This window comes from Nycticebus coucang, chromosome 2 (assembly GCF_027406575.1).
Source record: "Nycticebus coucang isolate mNycCou1 chromosome 2, mNycCou1.pri, whole genome shotgun sequence".
NCBI classification, from domain to species: Eukaryota; Metazoa; Chordata; class Mammalia; order Primates; family Lorisidae; genus Nycticebus; species Nycticebus coucang.
The window spans coordinates 88,383,260-88,406,052 of NC_069781.1; the positions used below are offsets into that span (position 1 = coordinate 88,383,260).

General features: G+C 38.3%; 1 protein-coding gene across 4 annotated transcripts in view; it reads right to left on the bottom strand.

Annotated features, from left to right (window-relative positions):
* PRUNE2 (prune homolog 2 with BCH domain) overlaps window positions 1-22,793 on the bottom strand; it is a 297,926-nt gene that overhangs the window by 231,605 nt on the left and 43,528 nt on the right. For all 4 annotated transcript variants that reach the window (XM_053575620.1, XM_053575648.1, XM_053575640.1 and 1 more), the window contains exons 2-4: window positions 19,092-19,196; window positions 15,585-15,787; window positions 13,111-13,274 (exon numbers count right to left, since the gene is read on the bottom strand). In XM_053575620.1, coding sequence (XP_053431595.1) covers window positions 13,111-13,274; window positions 15,585-15,787; window positions 19,092-19,196 — 472 coding nt within the window. The remainder of the gene's footprint in view (window positions 1-13,110; window positions 13,275-15,584; window positions 15,788-19,091; window positions 19,197-22,793) is intronic.

Sequence of the window (22,793 nt, forward strand, 5' to 3'; positions counted from 1 at the left end):
ATGGGAGGTCTAGCTTGAGTGCTTTGAGGTTTCTCCATACTTCCTTCCAGAAAGGTTGTACTAGTTTGCAGTCCCACCAGCAGTGTCAAAGTGTTCCCTTCTCTCCACATCCACGCCAGCATCTGCAGTTTTGAGATTTTGTGATGTGGGCCATTCTCACTGGGGTTAGATGATATCTCAGGGTTGTTTTGATTTGCATTTCTCTAATATATAGAGATGATGAACATTTTTTCATGTGTTTGTTAGCCATTCGTCTGTCGTCTTTAGAGAAAGTTCTATTCATGTCTCTTGCCCATTGATATAAGGGATTGTTGGCTTTTTTCATGTGGATTAATTTGAGTTCTCTATAGATCCTAGTTATCAAGCTTTTGCCTGATTGAAAATATGCAAATATCCTTTCCCATTGTGTAGGTTGTCTCTTTGCTTTGGTTATTGTCTCCTTAGCTGTACAGAAGCTTTTCAGTTTAATGAAGTCCCATTTTTATTTTTGTTGTTGTTGCGATTGCCATGGCAGTCTTCTTCATGAAGTCTTCCCCCAGGCCAATATCTTCCAGTGTTTTTCCTATGCTTTCTTGGAGGATTTTTATTGTTTCATGTTTTAAGTTTAAGTCCTTTATCCATCTTGAATCAATTTTTGTGAGTGGGGAAAGGTGTGGGTCCAGTTTCAGTCTTTTACATGTAGACATCCAGTTCTCCCAACACCATTTATTGAATAAGAAGTCTTTCCCCCAAGGTATGTTCTTGTTTGGTTTATCAAAGATTAGGTGGTTGTAGAATGTTAGTTTCATTTCTTGGTTTTCAAGTCGATTCCAAGTGTCTATGTCTCTGTTTTTGTGCCAGTACCATGCTGTCTTGAGCACTATGGCTTTGTAGTACAGACTAAAATCTCGTATGCTGATGCCCCCAGCCTTATTTTTGTTACAGAGAACTGCCTTAGCTATACGGGGGTTTTTCTGGTTCCATACAAAACGCAGAATCATTTTTTCCAAATCTTGAAAGTACGATGTTGGTATTTTGATAGGAATGGCATTGAATAGGTAGATTGCTTTGGGAAGTATAGACATTTTAACAATGTTGATTCTTCCCATCCATGAGCATGGTATGTTCTTCCATTTGTTAATATCCTCTGCTATTTCCTTTCTGAGGAGTTCATAGTTTTCTTTATAGAGGTCCTTCACCTCCTTCGTTAGGTATATTCCTAGGTATTTCATTTTCTTTGAGACTATGGTGAAGGGAGTTGTGTCCTTAATTAGCTTCTCATCTTGACTGTTATTGGTGTACACAAAGGCTACTGACTTGTGGACATTGATTTTATATCCTGAAACATTACTGTATTTTTTGATGACTTCTAGGAGTCTTGCGGTTGAGTCTTTGGGGTTCTCTAAGTATAAGAGCATGTCGTCAGCAAAGAGGGAGAGTTTGACCTCCTCTGCTCCCATTTGGATTCCCTTTATTTCCTTTTCTTGCCTAATTGTATTGGCTAGAACTTCCAGCACCATGTTGAATAGTAAAGGTGACAGAGGACAACCTTGTCTGGTTCCAGTTCTAAGAGGAAAAGCTTTCAGTTTTACTCCATTCAGTAAAATATTGGCTGTGGGTTTGTCATAGATAGCTTTAATCAGTTTTAGAAATGTGCCACCTATGCCTATACTCTTCAGTGTTCTAATTAGAAAAGGATGCTGGATTTTATCAAATGCTTTTTCTGCATCTATTGAGAGGATCATGTGATCTTTATTTTTGCCTCTGTTAATATGGTGGATAACGTTTATAGACTTGCGTATGTTAAAGCAGCCTTGAATCCCTGAGATGAAGGCTACTTGATCATGATGAATGACTTTTTTGATGATAAGCTGTAATCTATTGGCTAGGATTTTGTTGAGAATTTTTGCGTCTATTCTCACTGGATTAAAGATTTAAACTTAAGACATGAAACTATAAAAATACTAGAAGAGAGTGCATGGAAAACCCTTGAAGAAATTGGTCTGGGCGAGTATTTTATGAGGAGGACCCCCCGGGCAATTGAAGCAGCTTCAAAAATACACTACTGGGACCTGATCAAACTAAAAAGCTTCTGCACAGCCAAGAACACAGTAAGTAAAGCAAGCTGACAGCCCTCAGAATGGGAGAAGATATTTGCAGGTTATGTCTCCAACAATGGTTTAATAACCAGAATCCACAGAGAACTCAAATGTATAAGGAAGAAAATAACACGTGACCCCATCGCAGGCTGGGCAAGGGACTTGAAGAGAAACTTCTCTGAAGAAGACAGGTGCACGGCCTTCAGACATATGAAAAAATGCTCATCATCCTTAATCATCAGAGAAATGCAAATCAAAACTACCTTGAGATACCATCTAACTCCAGTAAGATTAGCCCATATCACAACATCCCAAGACCAGAGATGTTGGCGTGGATTTGGAGAAAAGGGAACACTTCTACACTGTGGGAATGCAAATTAATACATTCCTTTTGTAAAGATGTGTGGAGAACACTTAGAGTTCTAAAAATAGACCTCCCATTCAATCCTATAATTCCTCTACTAGGTATATACCCAGAAGACCAAAAATCACATTATAACAAAGATGTTTGTACAAGAATATTTAGTGTAGCCCAATTCATAATTGCTAAGTCATGGAAAAAGCCCAAGTGCCCACTGATCCACGAATGGACTAATAAATTGTGGTATATGTACACCATGGAATATTATGTAGCCTTAAAAAAGATGGAGACTTTACCTCTTTCATGTTTACATGGATGGAGCTGGAACATATTCTTCTTAGTAAAGTATCTTAAGAATGGAAGAAAAAGTATCCAATGTACTCAGCCCTGCTAGGAAACTGTTTTATGGCTTTCGTTTGAAAGCTATAACACGGTTATAACCTAAGAATATGGGGAAGGGGGAGAAAGAGTGTAGGGAGGGCAGAGGGAGGGTGATTGGTGGGATTGGTGGAATTACACCTGCAGTGCATCTTTCAAGGATACATGTGAAACTCAGTAAATGTAGAATATAATTGTCTTTTTTTTTTTTTTTTTTTTTTTTGCCATTTTTGGCCGGGGCTGGGTTTGAACTTGCCACTTCCAGCATATGGGGCTGGCGCCCTACTCCTTTGAGCCACAGGCGCTGCCCGGAATATAATTGTCTTAACACAATAACTAAGAAAATGCCAGAAAGGTTTTGTCAACCAGTGTGATGAAAATGTGTCAAACTGTTTATAAAACCAGTGTATGGTGCCCCATGATCGCATTAATGTACACAGCTATGATTTAATAAAAATAAAAAAAAAAAAAGAATTTGGGCAGTAATTTTTACATTGGGTTCCCTCTCATTTTCATACTTTATTGCATTGTTTTGAAACCGTCATAGCAATATAAAGGGTGGAGAAATTTTAAAACCATAATGCAAATGATACTACATAGCCAAAGTTCACATAAGGTGACCAGATAGCTGACAAGCCTATTGAAGCTGGTTCTTGTCTGTGGTTTTCAACACCTTCCTTAGATAGACTTAAATACCCGCACCCACTCTGCAAGCACCCAGCTCCTAACTTAGAAGCCTAGTTAGCATTTACCTGAAGGTTGCTGATTTCAGCACCTGCACCCAACTCTACTAGCATGTATCAGTCTCAGCCCTATCTCCTAGTCTCCGATAGTAGTAACAGGGTAAGAAAGTTAGCAGATCTAAGAGAAGTGCCACAGGGCTATGGAGACAAAAGCTAAAAATTTAAGGCCCTCTACAGAAAAAAACCAAAATCTTAGATGAATAGCTCAAGTTTTAAGATGGGACCTCTGGAGATCTACATCCCAGAACCAGGGTTGGAAAACCATAGTCTGGAAGTCATATCTGGCTAACTTTCCATTACTATGAATAAAGTTTTATTGGAACACAGCCACATTATTAATTCACATATTGCTTATCAATGCCTTTGTGCCATAATGACAGCTCAGTTGTTGGTTGTAACAGAGACTACAGGCCCACATAGCCTAAAATATTTACTATCTGGCCCTAGCAAGAAAGTTTGCTGACCGCTTCCCAAGAAGAGTGAAGTAAAAATTTGACCAGTCTTCATGAAGACTGAAACTCTTACTTGAATCAGCTCAAACTGAGAATAGATTAATTTTATCTACCATTCTTCTAATTTTTGTGTAAATTCCTTCAAGAGCAAAAGTATTTCATCATCCACAATCTCATCATCTCTACCTTTTTTCATATACACTATTCAGCCACCAATTAAAAAAATGAACAATCAGAAAGGAAATAAGATCAAATGATTAGAAAGGCCAGAAGAAAAAACTCACAAGGAAAAGAATGGAAATAGAGCCAGAGGAAATTTAAGAAAATAACAAAACTCGTTGGAGAATTACAATAGAGAATTCAAGTCTACAAACCAAATAATCAAATTAAACTTTAAAACTACAAGTTTAATAAACTTTAAAACTATAAGCTTTGAATTTAAAATCTCAAAAATGTATTCATAGTAGATTAGACACTTGGGGGAAAGATTGTTGAGGTGGAAAATATCTGAGAAGCAAATACCTATTCTGAAGCATGGAGGATGCTTAGTAAGTTTTAAAATTTAGAAAAAGAGGACATGACCCAAAAAACTCAACTTGTCAAAACTGGTAGAAAGAGAAATTTAAAAATCTTAGGGGTTCTATATCTATTTAAAAATAAATCCATAGTTTAAAATCCATAATTGCAAACATTTAAGAAATAAATATATTAATTTTTTATAAATTCTTCCATAAAAACAGAAGATGTGAGAAAATCTCCTAACTTACTTCATAAATCTGGGATAGCCTTGATACCAACACCCGATAGGGACATCACAAGAAGGAACAATTAGAGGCAAGTCTCTCAGATGTACATGCAAAAACAATTTTTGAACTAGTCCCAAATCAAATTCAACAATGCATAATAGGATATTGTATAGCCACCAAGTTGGGATCCCCCAGAAACCAAGAACAAATTAACATTCACAGAACAATCAATGCAATTCACCACAACAGAATAAAGAAGAAAAATTATATGATCACCTCAGTAAATGTCAAGTAGTAAGACTACTTCATAAAAGCTGATATTTAATCATCATATAAAATCTCAGCCATGTAGAAATAGAAGATAACTTTCTTTTTAAAAAATATCTATTTATTTATTTAGAGACAGGGTCTCCTTATGGTGCCCAGGCTAGTGTTGAATTCCTGGCCTCAAGTGATCCTCCTGTTTCAGCCTCCCAAAGGGCTGGGATCACAGGCCTGAGGCACTGCCCCTGGCCCTAGGAAAACAGCTTTCTTAATTTAATAAATGACATTTATAAAAACCAAACAAAGAAAGCAAAGGTCATAGTTAATTGTGAAGTACTAAAAGAATTTACTTCAGATTAGGAATGAGATAAGAATTCTTGCTACTGCTGTTCCTATTCAACACTGCACTGGGAATCCTAGCCAGAGAGCAATGAGGCGTGAAAAGAAGTGAAAAATCTAGGTACAGGACAAGAAGAAATAAAAACTGTCTTTTCACACAGATGATACAATGTGTAGGTAAAACAAAAACCTCAAAGAATCTACAAATGAGTTTAGAGCAGTAAGTAAATTTAGTAAGTTTGGTACAGATAAGATCAAGAATAGAAAAACTGCCTGCACTTCTGCAAATAATCACAAATGATTAAAAATAAGATAAAAAATGTTTAAAAAAACTGCAGTGGCTTCCATATGTAAAATACTTAGGAATAAATGTCATAAAAATGTACCTGGCTTACACACAAAGCCAGAATCCAGTTTCTTTGATTTGGGGAATCTTCTTTTTTGAGATATATAATATTGAAAGGCAGTATTCAAAAATTAATCTAATAGATACTGCATTAAATAGACACTACAGAATAATTCTGTAAAAAGAGACTTCTGACGTTGACTTAATGAGTAAGTGTGACTTGACAAAGCAGATGATGTACCGACATAAGAAGGAAAAACTAACTCAGAAAGATGCTGCTCAGCAGCTTACCCAGCTGATTTTACTGCATACAAAAGGCTATGGCCCAACACTATCCCAGCGCCCCACCTATGCCAAATTTTTCTACTTCACATTAGAAACCCATTTAGTTACAAACTCGGAGATATCCCTATCAGGATACACAGCAGCTACAGGCACCTCTCAGTAAATTCAGACCTGTTCTTACAGTGAGCATTGACTTCAGCAATTTTGCAAAATGAAAAAAGAAATATATAAATTCATAAACATGCACCCCAAATTGTCCCAGCTACACACGGGCAAAGTAGAGGGAGGGGATGATCAACAGAAAGCAACAAAGAAAGCAATTATAATAAAACATAGCCACAAACATTTTATTCCGTTAGAGAAGAAACCAACCACAATAGTCTTTGCTCAAAAGAATGGCAAAGTAAAGGACCTCTTGCCAAAAGCAATTGCAGTGCATTAATATTAAACACGATCTAATGAAGTCAGAAGTTGTTTGGGGAAAACATGCAGCACATAAAGGCATATTCTCCATTATAAATTCTTAGCAGAAAAGAAGGGATTTAAATCTCTTCTTTCACCTGGGATTGATTTTTTTCACACTAAAACAAAAAATTAAAGAATGATTAACAGAGAGAGAGAGAGAGAAGGAAAAGAGAAGGAAGGAAAAAAAGATAAAAATAATTAAAGGTCCCACTTTTGTCTGAAAAGTTAGAAGCAGCAGCATATTAAGTGCTAAGTACTATTCTTATAAATTTAAAATATCTAAAACTAAGAATAAGGCTGAGGAATCATTTCAGTTTTACATCTAGCAGAAACAGTAATTTCTTTCCACTGCCTCCAGCACCTTCCTAAGCAAAACAGCCTTTCCTCTCCCTAAGCAAAACAGGCAATGTAATTCCCTTCGGACTTTGTAACCATTTCAGGAGAGGGGATGATTCACCCTGGGCGAGAGAGAGAGAGAGAGAGAGAGAAAAAAAAAAAAGTTGGCTCTCTTTCTTTTCTATTTGACCTCCTTAAAAGGATCTTTTTGAAGCTGTTAATCCGGGCTACTAAAATAGCAAGCAACTATTCTTTATTAAAGGTCAAATGGAACCACCAATAGAAAGGATAGAATTTGTTTTTGAAAATGCTACAGCATTGTTTTTTCCACTTAGTCCAAAACTAAGAACAATTATGTTATTTTTTTCCCTCCTGTCTGATGGCTTCTGTCAAGGCCTCATACAAATAAACATGAAAGGCCATTTGGGTAAAGTGAGGTCTTGATCCGAGTGTGCCTGGTAATCAGTGGCCGAAATCTTAGTGCCAGCTGGTTCCCGGAAAAACGCACATACACAAACACACATGTGCGTGCGCACACAAAGCCCCCATGTGATGATTCAGCAATTTAATGGATCTTAAATTTGGCAGCAGCGCTCCAGTTCACATCTCCGGAGAAATGCAAGAATGCAGGTTGAAGAGCCTGGCGGGGCTGGAGCGGTTGCGTTTTGGCACAAGCCCAAAGCATAGCCAAGCACCAACTCGAGGCCACCGTGACTGTATAATGTGACTTTTAGGAATGTTCAGGTTGCAGTGTGTTTGAAAATGATAACAAAAAGATCTTAGAGCCAGACAGGAGAAGAGTAAGAAGAAAAGAGGGAGGGGTAAAGGAAGAAAGGAAGAAAAAAGAAGAAGAAAGAGAAATAGGCAGGGAAGAGGCTAAAAGATGTTTCCAAAAATCAGGGCCATTCATGATCTTATCTGCACGAGCAGATAGAAAGAATGCCTTTCCAGATGAAAGTGGATGCAATAATTTGTATCCTGAAATTTCTAAGTTTTGTGGTATGCCCTAGTAAAAGGGAATAACATCAAGACTGGTCACTGTAAAAAGTGTTCATTTTAAAAAATGTAAATTATTTAAGTTTTGTTAAATTCCCCCTCAAAGCCTGAACACACTCTGGCCGTGGCTGAGTCACCTGTTGACATTTATCCATGTCCTGCCTCTACCCAAAGGACAGAGTGACAAGGGAGATTATTAGAGAAACCCAAGCAGGTTATTTTTATGATGGCAACATGACCCCTGCTTTGAATTGGAACATGAATGATTTTTTTTTTTTTGCAGTTTTTGGTCGGGGCCGGGTTTGAACCCACAACCTCCGGCATAAGGCCGGGTTTGAACCCACAACCTCCGGCATATGGGGCTGGTGCCCTCCCCCTCTGAGCCACAGGCACTGCCTGGCATATGCATGACTTTTTAACAACATCCATAATAGTCAAGTCCTACCTCAATGTTTTAACGGAACGGGGTGCCCTGATGCAAACACTGATCTCTAGCTACAGCAGTAAGTGTACAACTAAAAAGATTCAAATGATTAAACTTAAATATATATTTTTCTATACTTAGAGGAAGAAAACCTCAGCACATACAGAAAACAAGATTGCTAGAATAAAGGTGAAGCTGATTAAAAAATAATACTATTAAAGGAATCCCCATGGACTGACTGAGGGGCAGGAAGTACCTGAAACACTGTGCCCAATCCTGTGTAAACTCTACTGAGTGCAGGAAGGGACAGACGGAGCTGCCAGTATTCACGACAATCTCAGGTGTCTTTTCGAGAAGCCGATGCAAAAAAATCTTTACACTTTGTTGTGTCTTCTTAAAATGAGAAACTGATATATGTGTTTGTGTCAATAAGAATATGAACATTATAATTAACCATATTTCTATTTTTTCATTGGCTCTAGGAAGCTCATATCCAAAGTTTCAAACCAACCATCATTTTTACTCCCCCACATTTATAACTATATCTGATCATATTCCTTTCTCTACTTGTTTTCATGTTTCCTGACCCTGATTCTTTTTTTTTTTTTTTTCTGTTTTATTGGATGGCACGCCTTTTTGTAAGACATCTCAAATCGTATATGGAAAAAGGAAGGGAAAAATAATAAAATAAATAGTAGCTAGTTAGGTAGATTACTGACCGATGTAAGTAGATACTATCTTTAATACAAATGCAGAGATATGAAAACGAGGAGTGTCTATGCTATGTGATTTCATTCATATAATGTACAAAAAGAGTCAGAACCCATCTGCAGTGCTAGGGGGTATACACAGGAATGGTAACATTATGAAGGAAAGCAAATAAGAGTATACCCTAAAAATCAAAAAAGTGGTTACCTTTTCTTAAGGAAAGAGCGAGTAGGGATAGGAAGTAGTACAAAGGGGTCTTCTTTACCTGGATAATTGTTAAAAGGGCGTGCTCTTTATAAAAGTTCTTTGGCCTACATACATATGTTATATATTCTTTTTAGTCCATATATTTTACTCCACAAAAGGGCTAAAATTACATTTATTTATTTAATCAAATGAAAACAAATGCTTGCAAAATACCCAAACTAATTCCACTAGGATTTCTAAAAGCTAAAAAAAAAAAAAGAAAATTAAAAGAAGGGGTTTATTTCTAGAAGGAACAACATCCAAATTCTAGATGTTAAGAGTTGGAAGGATAGACTGGAATCGGATGGAAATTAAAGTACCAGCACTAACTAAATCAATGCAGTCATAAAAAATAGAGACTATGTAAAAAGTTTTGCAAACTTTATTTATGACAGTATCTACTGATGGTCTGCTATGTGCCAGGCACTGCTCTAGGCGCCAGAGACACCAGGGTGAAGCAGTGCACACGACACATGGTCTCCTTCTCCGGAAGCTTACACCCCGGAGAGAGAGCAAGAACGAGGAGGGGACCAGTGATAGGTCAAAAGATAGATGAGAACAAGCATTCCAGCAGGAGGGAACGGCTTATAGGTGAAAAGAGTCTGGCATACTTGAAAAACTGCAAGGTCCTTTTGTCTGGAATACAGTTGGAAAAGAGCAAAATCTCATCAGATGAAGTCAGAGTAGGCAGAGGAGAGGTGATGTTGTGGTTTATAAGGGTAAAGGCAAGGTTCCTGGGTTGCAAACAGTTGACTGGCATGATCTCACTTGTATTTTTAAAGGTCATTCTGACTATTCCATAGGCAATGGATTTTACGGAGGAACCAGGGCGATGCTCAGGCAGCTATACAGTAGTCAAGGAAGAACAGAATGGTAGCTTGGACTGGGTCACTGTCCCAGATGGTGACCACAGAAAACGTGGTCCGATGCAGGTTATGTTCTACATGGAGGGTCAGCAGGACTTGCTGAAGGATCAGCATGGGGCAGAAGGCAAAGGAAAGAATCAAGTATTACTCCTACACTGTTGCCCTTAACCTAAATGTGGAAACTAGAATGAACACGTTTGGATGTACATGGGGACCAATGGGTTCCACTGTGGTCATGGTAAGCTGATGGTTCTAATTAAGTACACATGTGAAGATGTCACAGGGGCATTGGATATATTATCTGGAACTCCAAAAAGAGATCATAGTTGGAGATACAGAGAGTCATAACCTGTGTATGATATTAAACTCTTAGAACTAAATGAAGTGACCTAAAAATAGCATATGAAAAAAAAAATATCCCAGGACACATTCTAGGGCACTCTAATACTTAGAAATTGAGCAAAGGAAAAGGAGCTAATAGGCAAGACTAAGGAAGAGGAGGCCCAACCTTTCGTACATTAAGGAACACATTGAAAATTACACTTTTTTTTTCAGCACATGAGGCTTAGTAGCATACACAGGGTCTTCCTCACGATCTGAGGGGATCAATATCTTGACCCACTTGAAATCTATTTATAGCTTGGCAGCATGCCACAACATGACATTTTCTGGCATATAACCATGGGAATAATAAGGAAAGGACAATTAAATTGATGAATTACTTAGCTCATAGAGAATTCAGATTTCTTTGGTACAAAGTTTATAATAATGTATTCTCCATTGAGGTCTAATTATGATGCTTTTAAAGACCCTTCCAAGTCTCTACTATAAATATCTAGTCTCATGAAATCAAAAAGCAGACATTTTGTAAAATTCCTTGTGGCAAAGGTGTGCATAAAATGTTTGCCTTCTTTTAATGTATTAGAGAAATAAGTAAATATACATTCTAGAAAAGTGTATCAAATTAGTGATTATTTAGAGCATGCCAAAATATAAACTAACAGTACAGCTAACTTACAAAGGGAACCCTTTAGAAAAAGAACTATTCATGTTATGAAAATTAAAAATGCTAAAATTACTCATAGACGTGTAGAAAACAAGTTCTTTGTTAGGCTTGATGTCGATACATGATTGAGAAATTGGAATATCTAAAATTGAACTCAGTAAAAACAGAAAAATTGGACTTAATAATTTTCTTCATATTTACTAAGGATTCAGAGCTTTGTAAAATTGGCCCATTGCCCAAAAATACTTTTTTACCATTGAAAATTTAAATACTTCTTTAAAGTCTGACTCCTCAGATCATCATTCCTTAGTTCTTTCTAGCTAGAACTATTCAGAGATGTTCCATCTACACACACACACACACACACACACACACACACGCTTTGGCCAAAGGTCTACAGAGCCCTCTTTTCCCCATAATAAGCCATCTATATTTTCTGCCTCTCAGAGTTCAGTGGATCTCTGTGTCTTGTGACAGCGCCGTACTGACAGTCTTCACAGGGAAAGAGTCTCCAACCTCTCAACTCCCAAGTGACAGGAAGTGATGTCACCATGCTGCCAGCTTCCCAATGCCATGTGAAGCCTAACCTTATAAAAAAAAAATCTCTGATTTTCTTAAAACATAACCCTTTACCCTAGTTCTATTTCCTGGTAGCTCTGCAAATTAATCCCAAGGTTATTGACAAGAGGGTCTGCACCCCTTCTCATTCCCTAAATCCTAATATCATCACCAACAACAATAAAGTCATATTTACTAAGGATTCAGGAGCTTGTAATAAAGTCCTATCTCTGAGCCAGCATATTTCAGTCTCACATTATTTTACTATTTATAGAAAATCATGATGAGGAGCTGTTCATTGACTACATTTTTCTCTGACTAAAGAACACATGTTTTTTAAAAATGAACCAAATATCTTAGTTTACAAGATATGGAAAGAAAGTATTCTCTAGTGCTTGCCTGCACCACACATGTGACTGTCCCTCTCGGCTGAGATCCCAAGTTAACTTTCTTTTCATTCTCCTCTGTCACAAAAATAAATGACTGGGCTTACTTAGTTGACTGGAGGGCACAGTTTCCTATAGAATATTTTTACAGACAACCATTGCCACGGAAGTATTTAAGGCATGTTTCCCGAGGTTATCAGTTTTAACACCTCTAGGACCCCTCCAAATTCTAGTAGAAACAAAGGAAGGGAAGAAAGTAAAGAGTCCTCAAAACAGTAGAGTCAAAATATTCTTGGTCTTTGTTTTTTACTTCTTCTAGTCTGCTCGTTACTATTTTTCATTTTCCTGTGTTAAACACTTCTGAGAAAAATCTACATCTGCCATGTTCAAAATGAATTCTTGAAAGGAAAAAAAGCTGTATACAAAAACCAGAGCCATGTCCTATATGGTAAAAGTACTGAATTTTTGTGGTAATTTTGTAGCACCAGTCAACTGATAATTTTTAGTTTAAAAACTGGTCTTGGAAACAGGGGGCTCCACTGCTAGAGATGAAGGCGAGATCAGTTGAATAATTAATGACAGTGTGCCCAGGATTTGAGGGCTTAAAATGGGCCAAGTAAAAGATGAAATATGTTACAAGATGGGGGGTAGCGTGGGACGAAGGAGGTGACATCTGCCTACAAAAGGCCTGACACGATATCACCAAAACAGAAGGTATTATATAAACTGGGCATGTGAAAGTATCAGGAGATATTTCAATGTGGGCATGTGGAACTGTGGTCCACATTCACTCTGTCTCGAGGCAAGCATCACCTCTGGAAGCTATTAAAACAGCCCGAGGAGCCATTCCAGCTCCCCAACAGAGGGCCAGCCGTCCCATTTAATATGCTTGTCTAGCGAAACAGCAAAGGCCCTTCGTGCCTATTTTTAAATGCACATTTTTAATATTCAATGTGCTGCTACTCTTTAACAAACTCTTTACTCCCTGCCTCTCTGATGAAGCTTCCCGTGGTCTTTAAAGGGATTGTTAACCCAAGAATGGATCGCACTCTTTCCACACGAGCAGGCCCAGAGACACTCCATTAAGCCATCCCATATTTAACAGAAGGAGCCATCTCTCCTCTCACCTCTGAGGAGCTGAGCCAGCTGCTCGGTGATGAGCTCAGGAGCCTCCCGGAGAATCTCTTTCAGCACCAGGGAAGAGGAAGACTCTCGGAACTCAAACCTGGCGTCACTCTGCTCCAGAGGATTAATGACTTTGACAACTGCTGATTCCAAAGTTTTGTCCTCACTGGAAAGCAAATGGAGGAGAGGAAGACAAAGAGACGTGGCATGTTTTTCTGACTTTGTGGAATTATTTAATCTCTGCGCTCTCACAAAAGACATCATCTCAGTAGCCAGAAGTCCAAGTGAACGCACATGACTCAGATGAATAGAACCTTATTCCACGTGTTTCCACGTTTCACGTCAACTACTTTCTCTTCCCCAAGATTCTTAAAAGACCCTAAAATACCTCAGCAGCTTACTCTCTTCTTACACTTTGAAAAACAGTAATAATAGCCAACATTTATTGAGCTTCTATCATAGGCCAGACACTGGTATAAATGCTTTAGGTGTAAGAATTGTTATATTTTATACTATTAAATAACCTCATAAAACGAGGTGCTATTAGAACCTCTATTTTACAAATGGGGAAACTGAAGCGCAATGAAGTTAAGAAATTTGTCCAAGGTCACACAAGTAGTGAGTAGTAGACTAGGTGGTATTGAAACTCTGATAATGTGGCTCCGAAGCTTGCCTGTCCAGTTGCTGCGGCATAGCAAAAACACTACTGGTTTTATTTACTTTAAGAGTTTTGCTTTGTATTCAAGATAGAGTTGGATTTTACCAAAGGCAGGAGGAGAGGTAAGGGTAAAACTAACTTTATTCTTGCTGCCTGTCAAAAACAAATAAGTGACAATGAAGGAAATAGAGATCTCAATTCATGTCTAAGAAGCATTCTATTTCCTCAGCAGTCCCAAAGCCAGAGTTCACAACTTCAGTCTCACAAGCAGCATCCATTTTTCCGTTTTCATCGGTTAACTCTTCCTCAGAATTTGACACACACACATTCCATAGTTCACTCCTTTGGCTGCTCTCATTGTCTTTTTCTGGGCGTTAATTGGTTTGAAAAAGTTAACACACACATTTAGTCCTGAATACCAATAATTGAAGTCAGTCAAATGAACCACCAAAAACTTACTTATCAATGATTTCATAAATATAATTCAAAAGAATTTCATTTGTTTCAAACAGTGTGGAGAGAAAAGCAACCCCTTATGTGCAGGCTATTTTCAGAATTCTTTATAATCAAATGAATTGCATGGCTGATATTATAACATATTCTAGATAAGTTTTTATTTCACGTATACTAAGATCAACATTCTGGTTATCACAGTTAGCAAACTGACAAACTGTACAAAAAACTAGCGTCTCAAACTACTGCGGTGTTGAACTGGTGGCTTGTCATTCGGTAGCAGTAGAGAACGTATGAAAGGACATCTGCGTAAGGGCCTTGAATGCAGAGGATTTGTCTTATTCCTCTTTATGTGCCTTTAGATTCTTGCGCCAGTTATCAACTCTTAAGTGTCTGGCCTATAGTAGAAGCTCAATAAATGTTAGCTATCATCATTGTTTTCCAAAGTGGAACAAGACAGAGATAAAGCTGCTAAATATTGAAGGAGGCAGAAGACGTAGGTTCTAATCCCAACTCTTCTAACTGCATGTGTTCTTTAAGCAAGTCATTTACAACTCTGAATTTCAGGTTTGCTGTCCATAAAGTAAGGGGTTCAAACTATATGAACATTCTCTGACAGTATAAAATGCCGGGAATGAACAAACTAATGATTAAATGATGCTGATGATCATCTCTCTATATTATTCCATTTACTAGTAAGATTTCTTTCTTAAGAATTATTCAATTTTGGCTCAGCACCCGTAGCATAGTGGTTATGGCACCAGCCACATACACCGAGGCTGGCCGGTTCAAATTTGGCCCAGGCCAGCTAAACAACAATGACAACCGCAACAAAAAATAGTCGGGCGTTGTGGCAGGCACCTGTAGTCCCACCTACTTGGGAGGCTGAGACAAGAGAATTGCTTAAGCCCAAGAGTTTGAGGTTGCTGTGAGCTGTGACGCCATGGCCTGGCACTCTACCCAGGGCGACATAGTGCGACTCTGTCTCAAAAAAAAAAAAAAAAAAAAGAAAAGAAAAAGAATTATTCAATTTTACCTAGTATTGAATTTCAATTTTCATTGCACATTTTCAGCATCAATACAAATGACTAGGAAAATGTTTGACATGCTTTAAAATTATGATTTTGGTCACTTTTACAAGAACTTTCCATGTAAACATCTCACATATAAAATGTAAGAGTAAAAACAGAGGATCAGCATAGCCCAAATTGTTCCATAAGAGAAGAAAAAGATAATCCCTTTCCACGGGTGTCCTCTGCTTTTAACCCATCTTCTTCAACCAAAAATCTCCTGAACAAGGTGACATTTAGCTCAGAAGAACCTTTGTCAAGGGATGGAATCTCCGAGCCTCCCATTGAGTCTTACCTTGCCAGCATGCTGCTGCCAACAAGTGTTATAGACAGCTTCTTTTCATCATTTAGCTGATGCAGATTAATTTCATCCCGGAATATGTGGAATGATTCAGGGATATTTAGCTCTTCTAAAATAAACCTTGTCTCAGTGAAGTAGTTGAATTCGGTTCTTGGTATGTTCAGCACTGGTAAACAGAGAACCCCTGGAGGACTGACCTACCAAGAAAAAAGTTGACTGAATCACCAAAAACAGCAAGACAAGATACAACTACATTTTTTTTTTTTTTTAGCCCGTGGGTAGTTGGTGAAGGGTACGTTAAGTCTTTTGGCCTCACTAAACCATGTGAGATTCATAACCAAATTTTCCTTAACCCGATTAGTAGAGCATTATCCACTGGTAAACGGCCCCTAATATATTTTAAGCTCTCGTTACTCTGCTTGAAACCTCTCATGCCTTTTACTTGAAATATTTTATCTTGCGTTAAACTCTCCCAAATTAAAAAAATATATATATATACTCCATATATATCTATACACACATACACACATCTTCCTCTTCAGGGGTAACAAACCCAACTGGGACAGACCAGGTGGGGACTGCAGTGACACAGGAAGGCACATACATCCCCTCCAAATGGGATGCTTGCCACTGGGATCCAGCCAATGGTTCCCATGCAAAAATTCAGGCCCAGTGTTGGTTAATCTTTTAATTACTAAAGAGAAACTAGAGATTCAGATTTGAGGGTATTATCTGTAACATTTATTTGTTACACAATAATTTTTTAAAATTCATAATACTATGTCTGTCAGTGAAAATTCTTTTATGAGCCACATTCAGCCCACGGACTACCAGACTGTGATTTCTATTGATTTCTTATTATTGTTTAAAATATCTTATACTAATAAACCTCTTGTAAAAGTATTGGTGGCAATGAGGAAACAGGAGATGGGTGGGAGATAGATTCATGATAATAAATCCATTTTTCTACAGAAATTTTTTAAAAAATGGTGCTTTTAAAAATTACTATGACTATATAGTAATAACCCTATTACTGAGAGAATGTAAAGTTTGGTGACATTGAATTTTTAAATTCATACTCAAATTTATTAAATTCATTAAGTAAATGGCCTCTATTCTCACATCATCATCTGTCATGACTATGGCTCGTAACACATGGTTCTAACATCTTTATCTCTCTCCCCTTTCTAACATTAAGAAAACAGGGGTTTTGATTGTTTTTTTTTTTTCAGCTATGTTTCTAGGGCATAAAACAGTCTGGCATATACTAAACATCTCCTACATATTTGCTGAATAAAATAAATGAATAACACTGCCACAGGACACAAAGTACAAAACCCACTCCAATAAAATGGGTTTTCTTCCACCTGTGGTGCTACTACTGAATCACAACTGCATAAAAATCGTTAACAATTTATGTATGACACTTTATGTTTCATAATTACCAAAACTTGAGAGAAGAAGACTCAATAAACCAGTCCTAACATGCACCCTGATCTTACCCTGACAGGACCTACTCTGAAGCTGGTGTAAACTAGATAACAGCCCCTGTCTCTACTGGGGGACCATGACAACACCATTTTCCTCTCACGGTTTTCCTTATCTGCAGAGTGGGCTCACTTCAGAGTGGGAAGGATTTAAATGAGATCACACATGTGAAATTGCAAAGCTCTGTCCTTATCTCATGGGTCAATACTCTGACAGGGAGAAGTCCAGGTTCTCGAGAAAAATTTAAAGGGAGACACAGACTATTAGCAGGGTGTGGGGCCAAGAAGACTAAGAAAACTACAGAGCTACAACAAAGTTCTCAGAATGTGAACTGTCGGTAATGCCACATTTGTTTCTACATTTAGTGGCAAGCCTTGAAAGAAGAGAATCACAAATCTTATTCTAGTCTATCCATCATGTATCTATCACAATTACTTCTCCCCACAAAAATTACTTTCCCCATCCCTTTTGTTGGATGTCATTATAGTCATTCAAGGCCTTATAGTATAGGTGGTGATGGTGTCATTATTATTACATAATTTCCTAAAAAGTTGATGCCGCTGTCAGTCTAAAAATCAATTCAGTTCAATCAACTCTACATTCTTTAGACAAGCAACATTTTATTCTAGGAGTCAAAAAACCAGTTAATAAGATTAGTGTTTAATATGCATGTCTTGACACAGGCACATTTATCTCCTCATACCAATTAATCTCCCTTGTAAAGTTCAACACATTTTAAGAGAAATTTGATAGAAAGCCCACATGTAGAGATCAGAATATTTTACCCGGCATTTTTGTCAGCTGCTGCCCTAGAGCAGTGTTTGCCACCCACAGCTCATTCTGGAAGACTGGGTTTCGTGTGAATTTAAATCACTCTAGAACAGCTATGCATACTGTCAACGGCCCAGGATCCAAACAAAATTAGAATAAAACCAGTCAGGCTCTGAAAAATTAAAAACTGTGTGACCTTGGAAATAGCACCCGAACACTTACAATGTAGCTTTTTAGGCTTCAAAGGAATAAAACCCATTATCATGGGCTAATGAATTTTACACAATTAAAGCTCTACAGAAATTTATTGAAAGATCTTTTCCACTTCTATAGGTGTGTTATATGCTTCACAGAGTAGAAAGATTCTCCCTCAAGGGGGATTATCACTAATTGAGAATGACCTTGCTGTACAAATCAGGACCAAAGGGAAAACCAAACAAGATCTGACAGGACGTAGATCTATTTATTTTATCATTATTATTATTATTTTTTTGAGATAGTGTCTCACTTTGTTGCCCTTTACAGTAGAGTGCTGTAGCATCATAGCTCACAGCAACCTCAAACTCGTAGGCTTAAGTGATCCTCTTGCTTCAGTTTTTCATTCTCAGTAGAGATAGGGTCTCCTTCTTGCTCAGGCTGGCCTTGAACTTGTGACCTCAAGTGATCCACCTGCCTTGGCCTCCCAGAGTATTAGGATTACAGGCATGAGCCACTGCACCCAGCCAGGATGTAGATTTAATATGTAATACCTCTTTCTCTGAACATTCTACCCAACATGATTTTTTTTAAATGTAAATATATGTATGTGAATATAATTTACTGTCTTTGTCGTTCATGTAATGTTCACACAAGTTATTCTGCACATATTTTTCTATTCTCAAGGGTAAGACTGTCCAACAATGACTAAGGAAAATAAGAAATTCTGCTCTTTCTTTTTGTTAGTTCTCTGAACTCCCATCAAATTAATCAATTATTATAAACAGTTTTAAGTTTTTTTTTAAAAGCATTGGACTTACTGAAACAACGTTTTATAACAGAGGTGGTAAGAAATCACCAGAACAATGCCTACAGTGTAAGGCGTGCTCAGTAAGTACTTGTTGATTAATGGATTGTAATACTCTGTGACAATAAACCAGAACATAAAAAATTCAGGTGATAGGTTTCTTTGTTTCTAGAAAATGTTTACTCTTATAAGTAACATAATAAGTCAAAATATAAAAAATATAATCATTCTTTTCTCACCTTGTCTAGAAAGTAAGCATATGTGAAGGAGGAAATGAGAGAATCTAGGTCACACGATTTAGGTCCAATAACCACATGAACCTTCTCCAGCCGTTTGCTTCGATTCTGAAACAAATTCAAATAAAACGTCACAGTTTAACCAATGACAGATTAATATAAGCTGGACAGTTTTCAATCTTCTTTTAAGGTACGCCTTATCTATAATCATACACAATGGTAGAAAATCATAAATTTATCATCAAACTTTACATAAGAACATAAAACTGTACATTGTTATCATTCTGAAATGTTCACTGAAATTCTAGTAAGTTGTCAGGAAGAGAAAATGTGGTTTTATTAAGATTATTCACAATTTAAGTTCATATAAACTGTATCTCTGAGTCATAATTTTTTTTTTTTTTTTCTGAGACAGGGTCTCACTATGTCGCCCTGGGCAGAGTGCCCTCACGTCACCGCTCACAGCAGCCTCAAACTCCTGGGCTCAAGCGATTCTCTTGCCTCGGCCTCCCAAGTAGCTGGGACTACAGGTGCCCACCACAACGCCCAGCCCTTTCTTGGTTGCAGTCGTCATTGTTATTTTAGCAGGCCTGGGCTGGGCTTGAACCCGCCAGCTTTGGTGTATGTGGCCGGCGCCCTACTCACTGAGCTACGGGTGCCAAGCCTGAGTCATAATTTTTTAAGAAGACCATTTTGTTTTAAGAAGTTGCACTGTATTTGATATCATTTCCTTATATAAGATTTTCTTCTTAATTTAAAAAATAAACAAACGGACTTTCATGTGTCTCTGGCACACAACGTAAATAAACACAACTTGGTAAGGATTTATTTTTTCATATCACATTTTGGATGACAGGATATGCTCTTTCTCATTGTATTCTATAATGTAGTAAATGAAATTTGTAACAATACTTTTTTCTCAGAGAAAGGAATATGATTAGTATAATTGCTCTAAAAATAAAAAAATTAGTTGTTTTAAAAAAGTATATCTAGTCACATCTCCAGAAGAAAAAGCATACTGCCCCCTCCTTAACTTAATAGTTACTTAAAATTCCTTTATGTAAGGCTAACATTCTTTTGAAATGTCCCAAGAACCAACTGCTTCTAGAAAATTCCATAGCAAAATTGTCCAGTACAGATAATTATAACAAAAATTAACATTTTTATATCAGAGATGACACATGTATATATTTCAAACACTTTTCATCATTTGTTTTAACTTCTCATTTTAGAACTGACTAAAAGGCCAGCTTCATTGTAATTCTGCTCCAAAAGCCATATAAAAGGTTAGACTGTGACTGTTTTAATAAAAAAGACTTATTCTGTTATGGACAGAACAAAGATAAAGCACTGGTTAATAACCTATGAAGGATTTTACAGGTTAATCTAAAAGTTTGCTAGTGTTTGTATGAACTGCTGGTATCAGAGTCAGAAAAAAATGAATAAATGACCAGGCTACGGCCCAAGAAACTTACAAAGTAAATCTTAGAGGGGGCCTGGGTTAAAGAATCTGTCAAGTACACTAAGAGAGCAGGATCAATGTTGCAGACGAGTCATCCTTTGTAAACAAGGCTAAACCAAAATAAACTTCCATTAAAAAATATTGAGATATCAATCCTTAGTAAAACAACATGATTTAAAGCTATCATACAAACTCTCTGAAGATCATTACAACCCTCTTTTCCTGGCTCCCATTTCTTCCTCTTCTCCCAGTTTCTTTCTTCACCCTCACAAATTTATACCTGGCTCACTTGCCTGAGTATCCTTTGAGAGTTCTAGTCTAGGCTTAGTTCTCAAAGTCAGGCCGTTTGCCCTGTACAAGATAGTCAGATATTCTAGGAGCACCTAAAGAAATTTGGGTAAATAGAATTACAGTCCATTATAACACAAACAAATGCATTAGGAAATCATATTACTGCAGAACGCTGTTCTTCCGAGAAGCTCAAAGGTCTAAGCAGACATTACCTCATTTCTCTTCCCTCTGCCTCACTGTCTTTTGTAAGGCAGACAGTAAGAAGATTAACAACACTCTTTATAGGTCAGAGAAGTCTGTGAAGAGGCCAGGTTTGTTCCCAGAATCCATGGCCCGGTACCAGGAGCGCTGCCTCCTCTGCCCTGTGCTAATGCCATCAGGACTCCACAATGCCACAGTGATTTCAGTGTCCACACAAAGAGTGAGCCCGGGCATGCAGAGGGAAGAGAGAACACCAAATACACAAGCTAAACACAACGAGGCTTCAGACATTTGTGCCATCAAAATTACCCCCTATAGCTTCCTGTCTAGATGTGATCGTTCCCAGACATAGCTCTGTGTTCAGCCCTCAGGTTACAGGAAGGAAGACATGGTGGTGTAGCAAGATGTGTGTGCAGTTCACTGCCCAGCCCAACCCTAGTCATTACTTTTTTTTTTTTTAAACAGGAGCTAAATGAGGATTATAAACCCAAAGCATGCTAGACCAATCCTCACAACTCAAGAACTTTCTAAAAAGGCTCGGCACCCGTAGCACAGTGGTTATGGCGCCAGCCACATACACTGAGGCTGGTGGGTTTGAACCTGGCCTGGGTCAGCTAAAGCAACAATGTCAACTGCAACAACAACAACAACAAAATAGCCGGGCGTTGTGGTGGGCACCTGTAGTCCCAGGTACTTGGGAGGCTGAGACAAGAGAATTGCTTAAGCCCAAGAGTTGGAGGTTGCTGTGAGCTGTGACACCACAGCACTCTACTGAGGGCCACATAGTAAGACTCTGTCTCAAAAAAAAGAACTTTCTAAGATAATCATGTTCTATTCCTCCCTATCCATTTAAAGACAAAGAGAGACATATCAGGTCAGGGACATAGCAGACCCTTGTACAAAGTCTTGAGGGTTCTCCTTGGTGCCATGTGCCTCTGTCTGTAGTTGCCATCTTTAGTCAATGCCACACTTTCCAGGGTCCAATACTCTTTTCCCCCACCACCATCCCTATCAAAATGTACTGTGCTGGTGGCCCAGGCTCTCGGGGACCTATCTGCTTGTTCACCAGCAACTCCCATGGAGAATATGCCAGTGAGTACCCCTGGCCTGATGTATTGCCAATGTAACGCACTCTCATTGTAAAAAGACAGATACCATGTCACAATCCAAAAAGACGACTTGAAATTTCACCCTGGCCGAGAAGCCAAACCAGACAGACAGAGCATCCCAACCAGCCGGCACCCTTGGTGCCTTCCAGTGAGCTTTAAAAAGGCTCAAACTCAAAATATCACAGATGCTGCTAAGTGCCCAGTTCCTGCAGTAGCCGCTGATAAGACAGAATTGGAGGGCGGCAAAAGGTAACTGCGCACAAACTCCTGCCCACCCAGAGGAATGAAGATGAAATTAGTCACACAGGCTCACCCTATAGTGAGCTGCTGGAATGTATAGGATTTGCCCCTTCACATTGGGGTCAAGAACTGGAGCGCATAGGCCCTACTTTCAGGCTTTCCACCACAAGCGACCTTGGCTGTGGGAACAGAGCATGAGAGCCGAGCCAAGGCAGAAAAGCCTGGGGACTGATTTCAAGTTAACAGGAGGTCCTGCGGCACTGGTCTACTTGGAGGCAAAGGGGCAGTTGCAGGGGCAGCAGTGAGACTGGTTCACAGAATCCAGAAGAGACTCCTGAGCCGACAGACTCTGCACCTGTCACTGCAGGTCTCTGGGCTCCTTCTTGTTTCTGACTTGCAGAT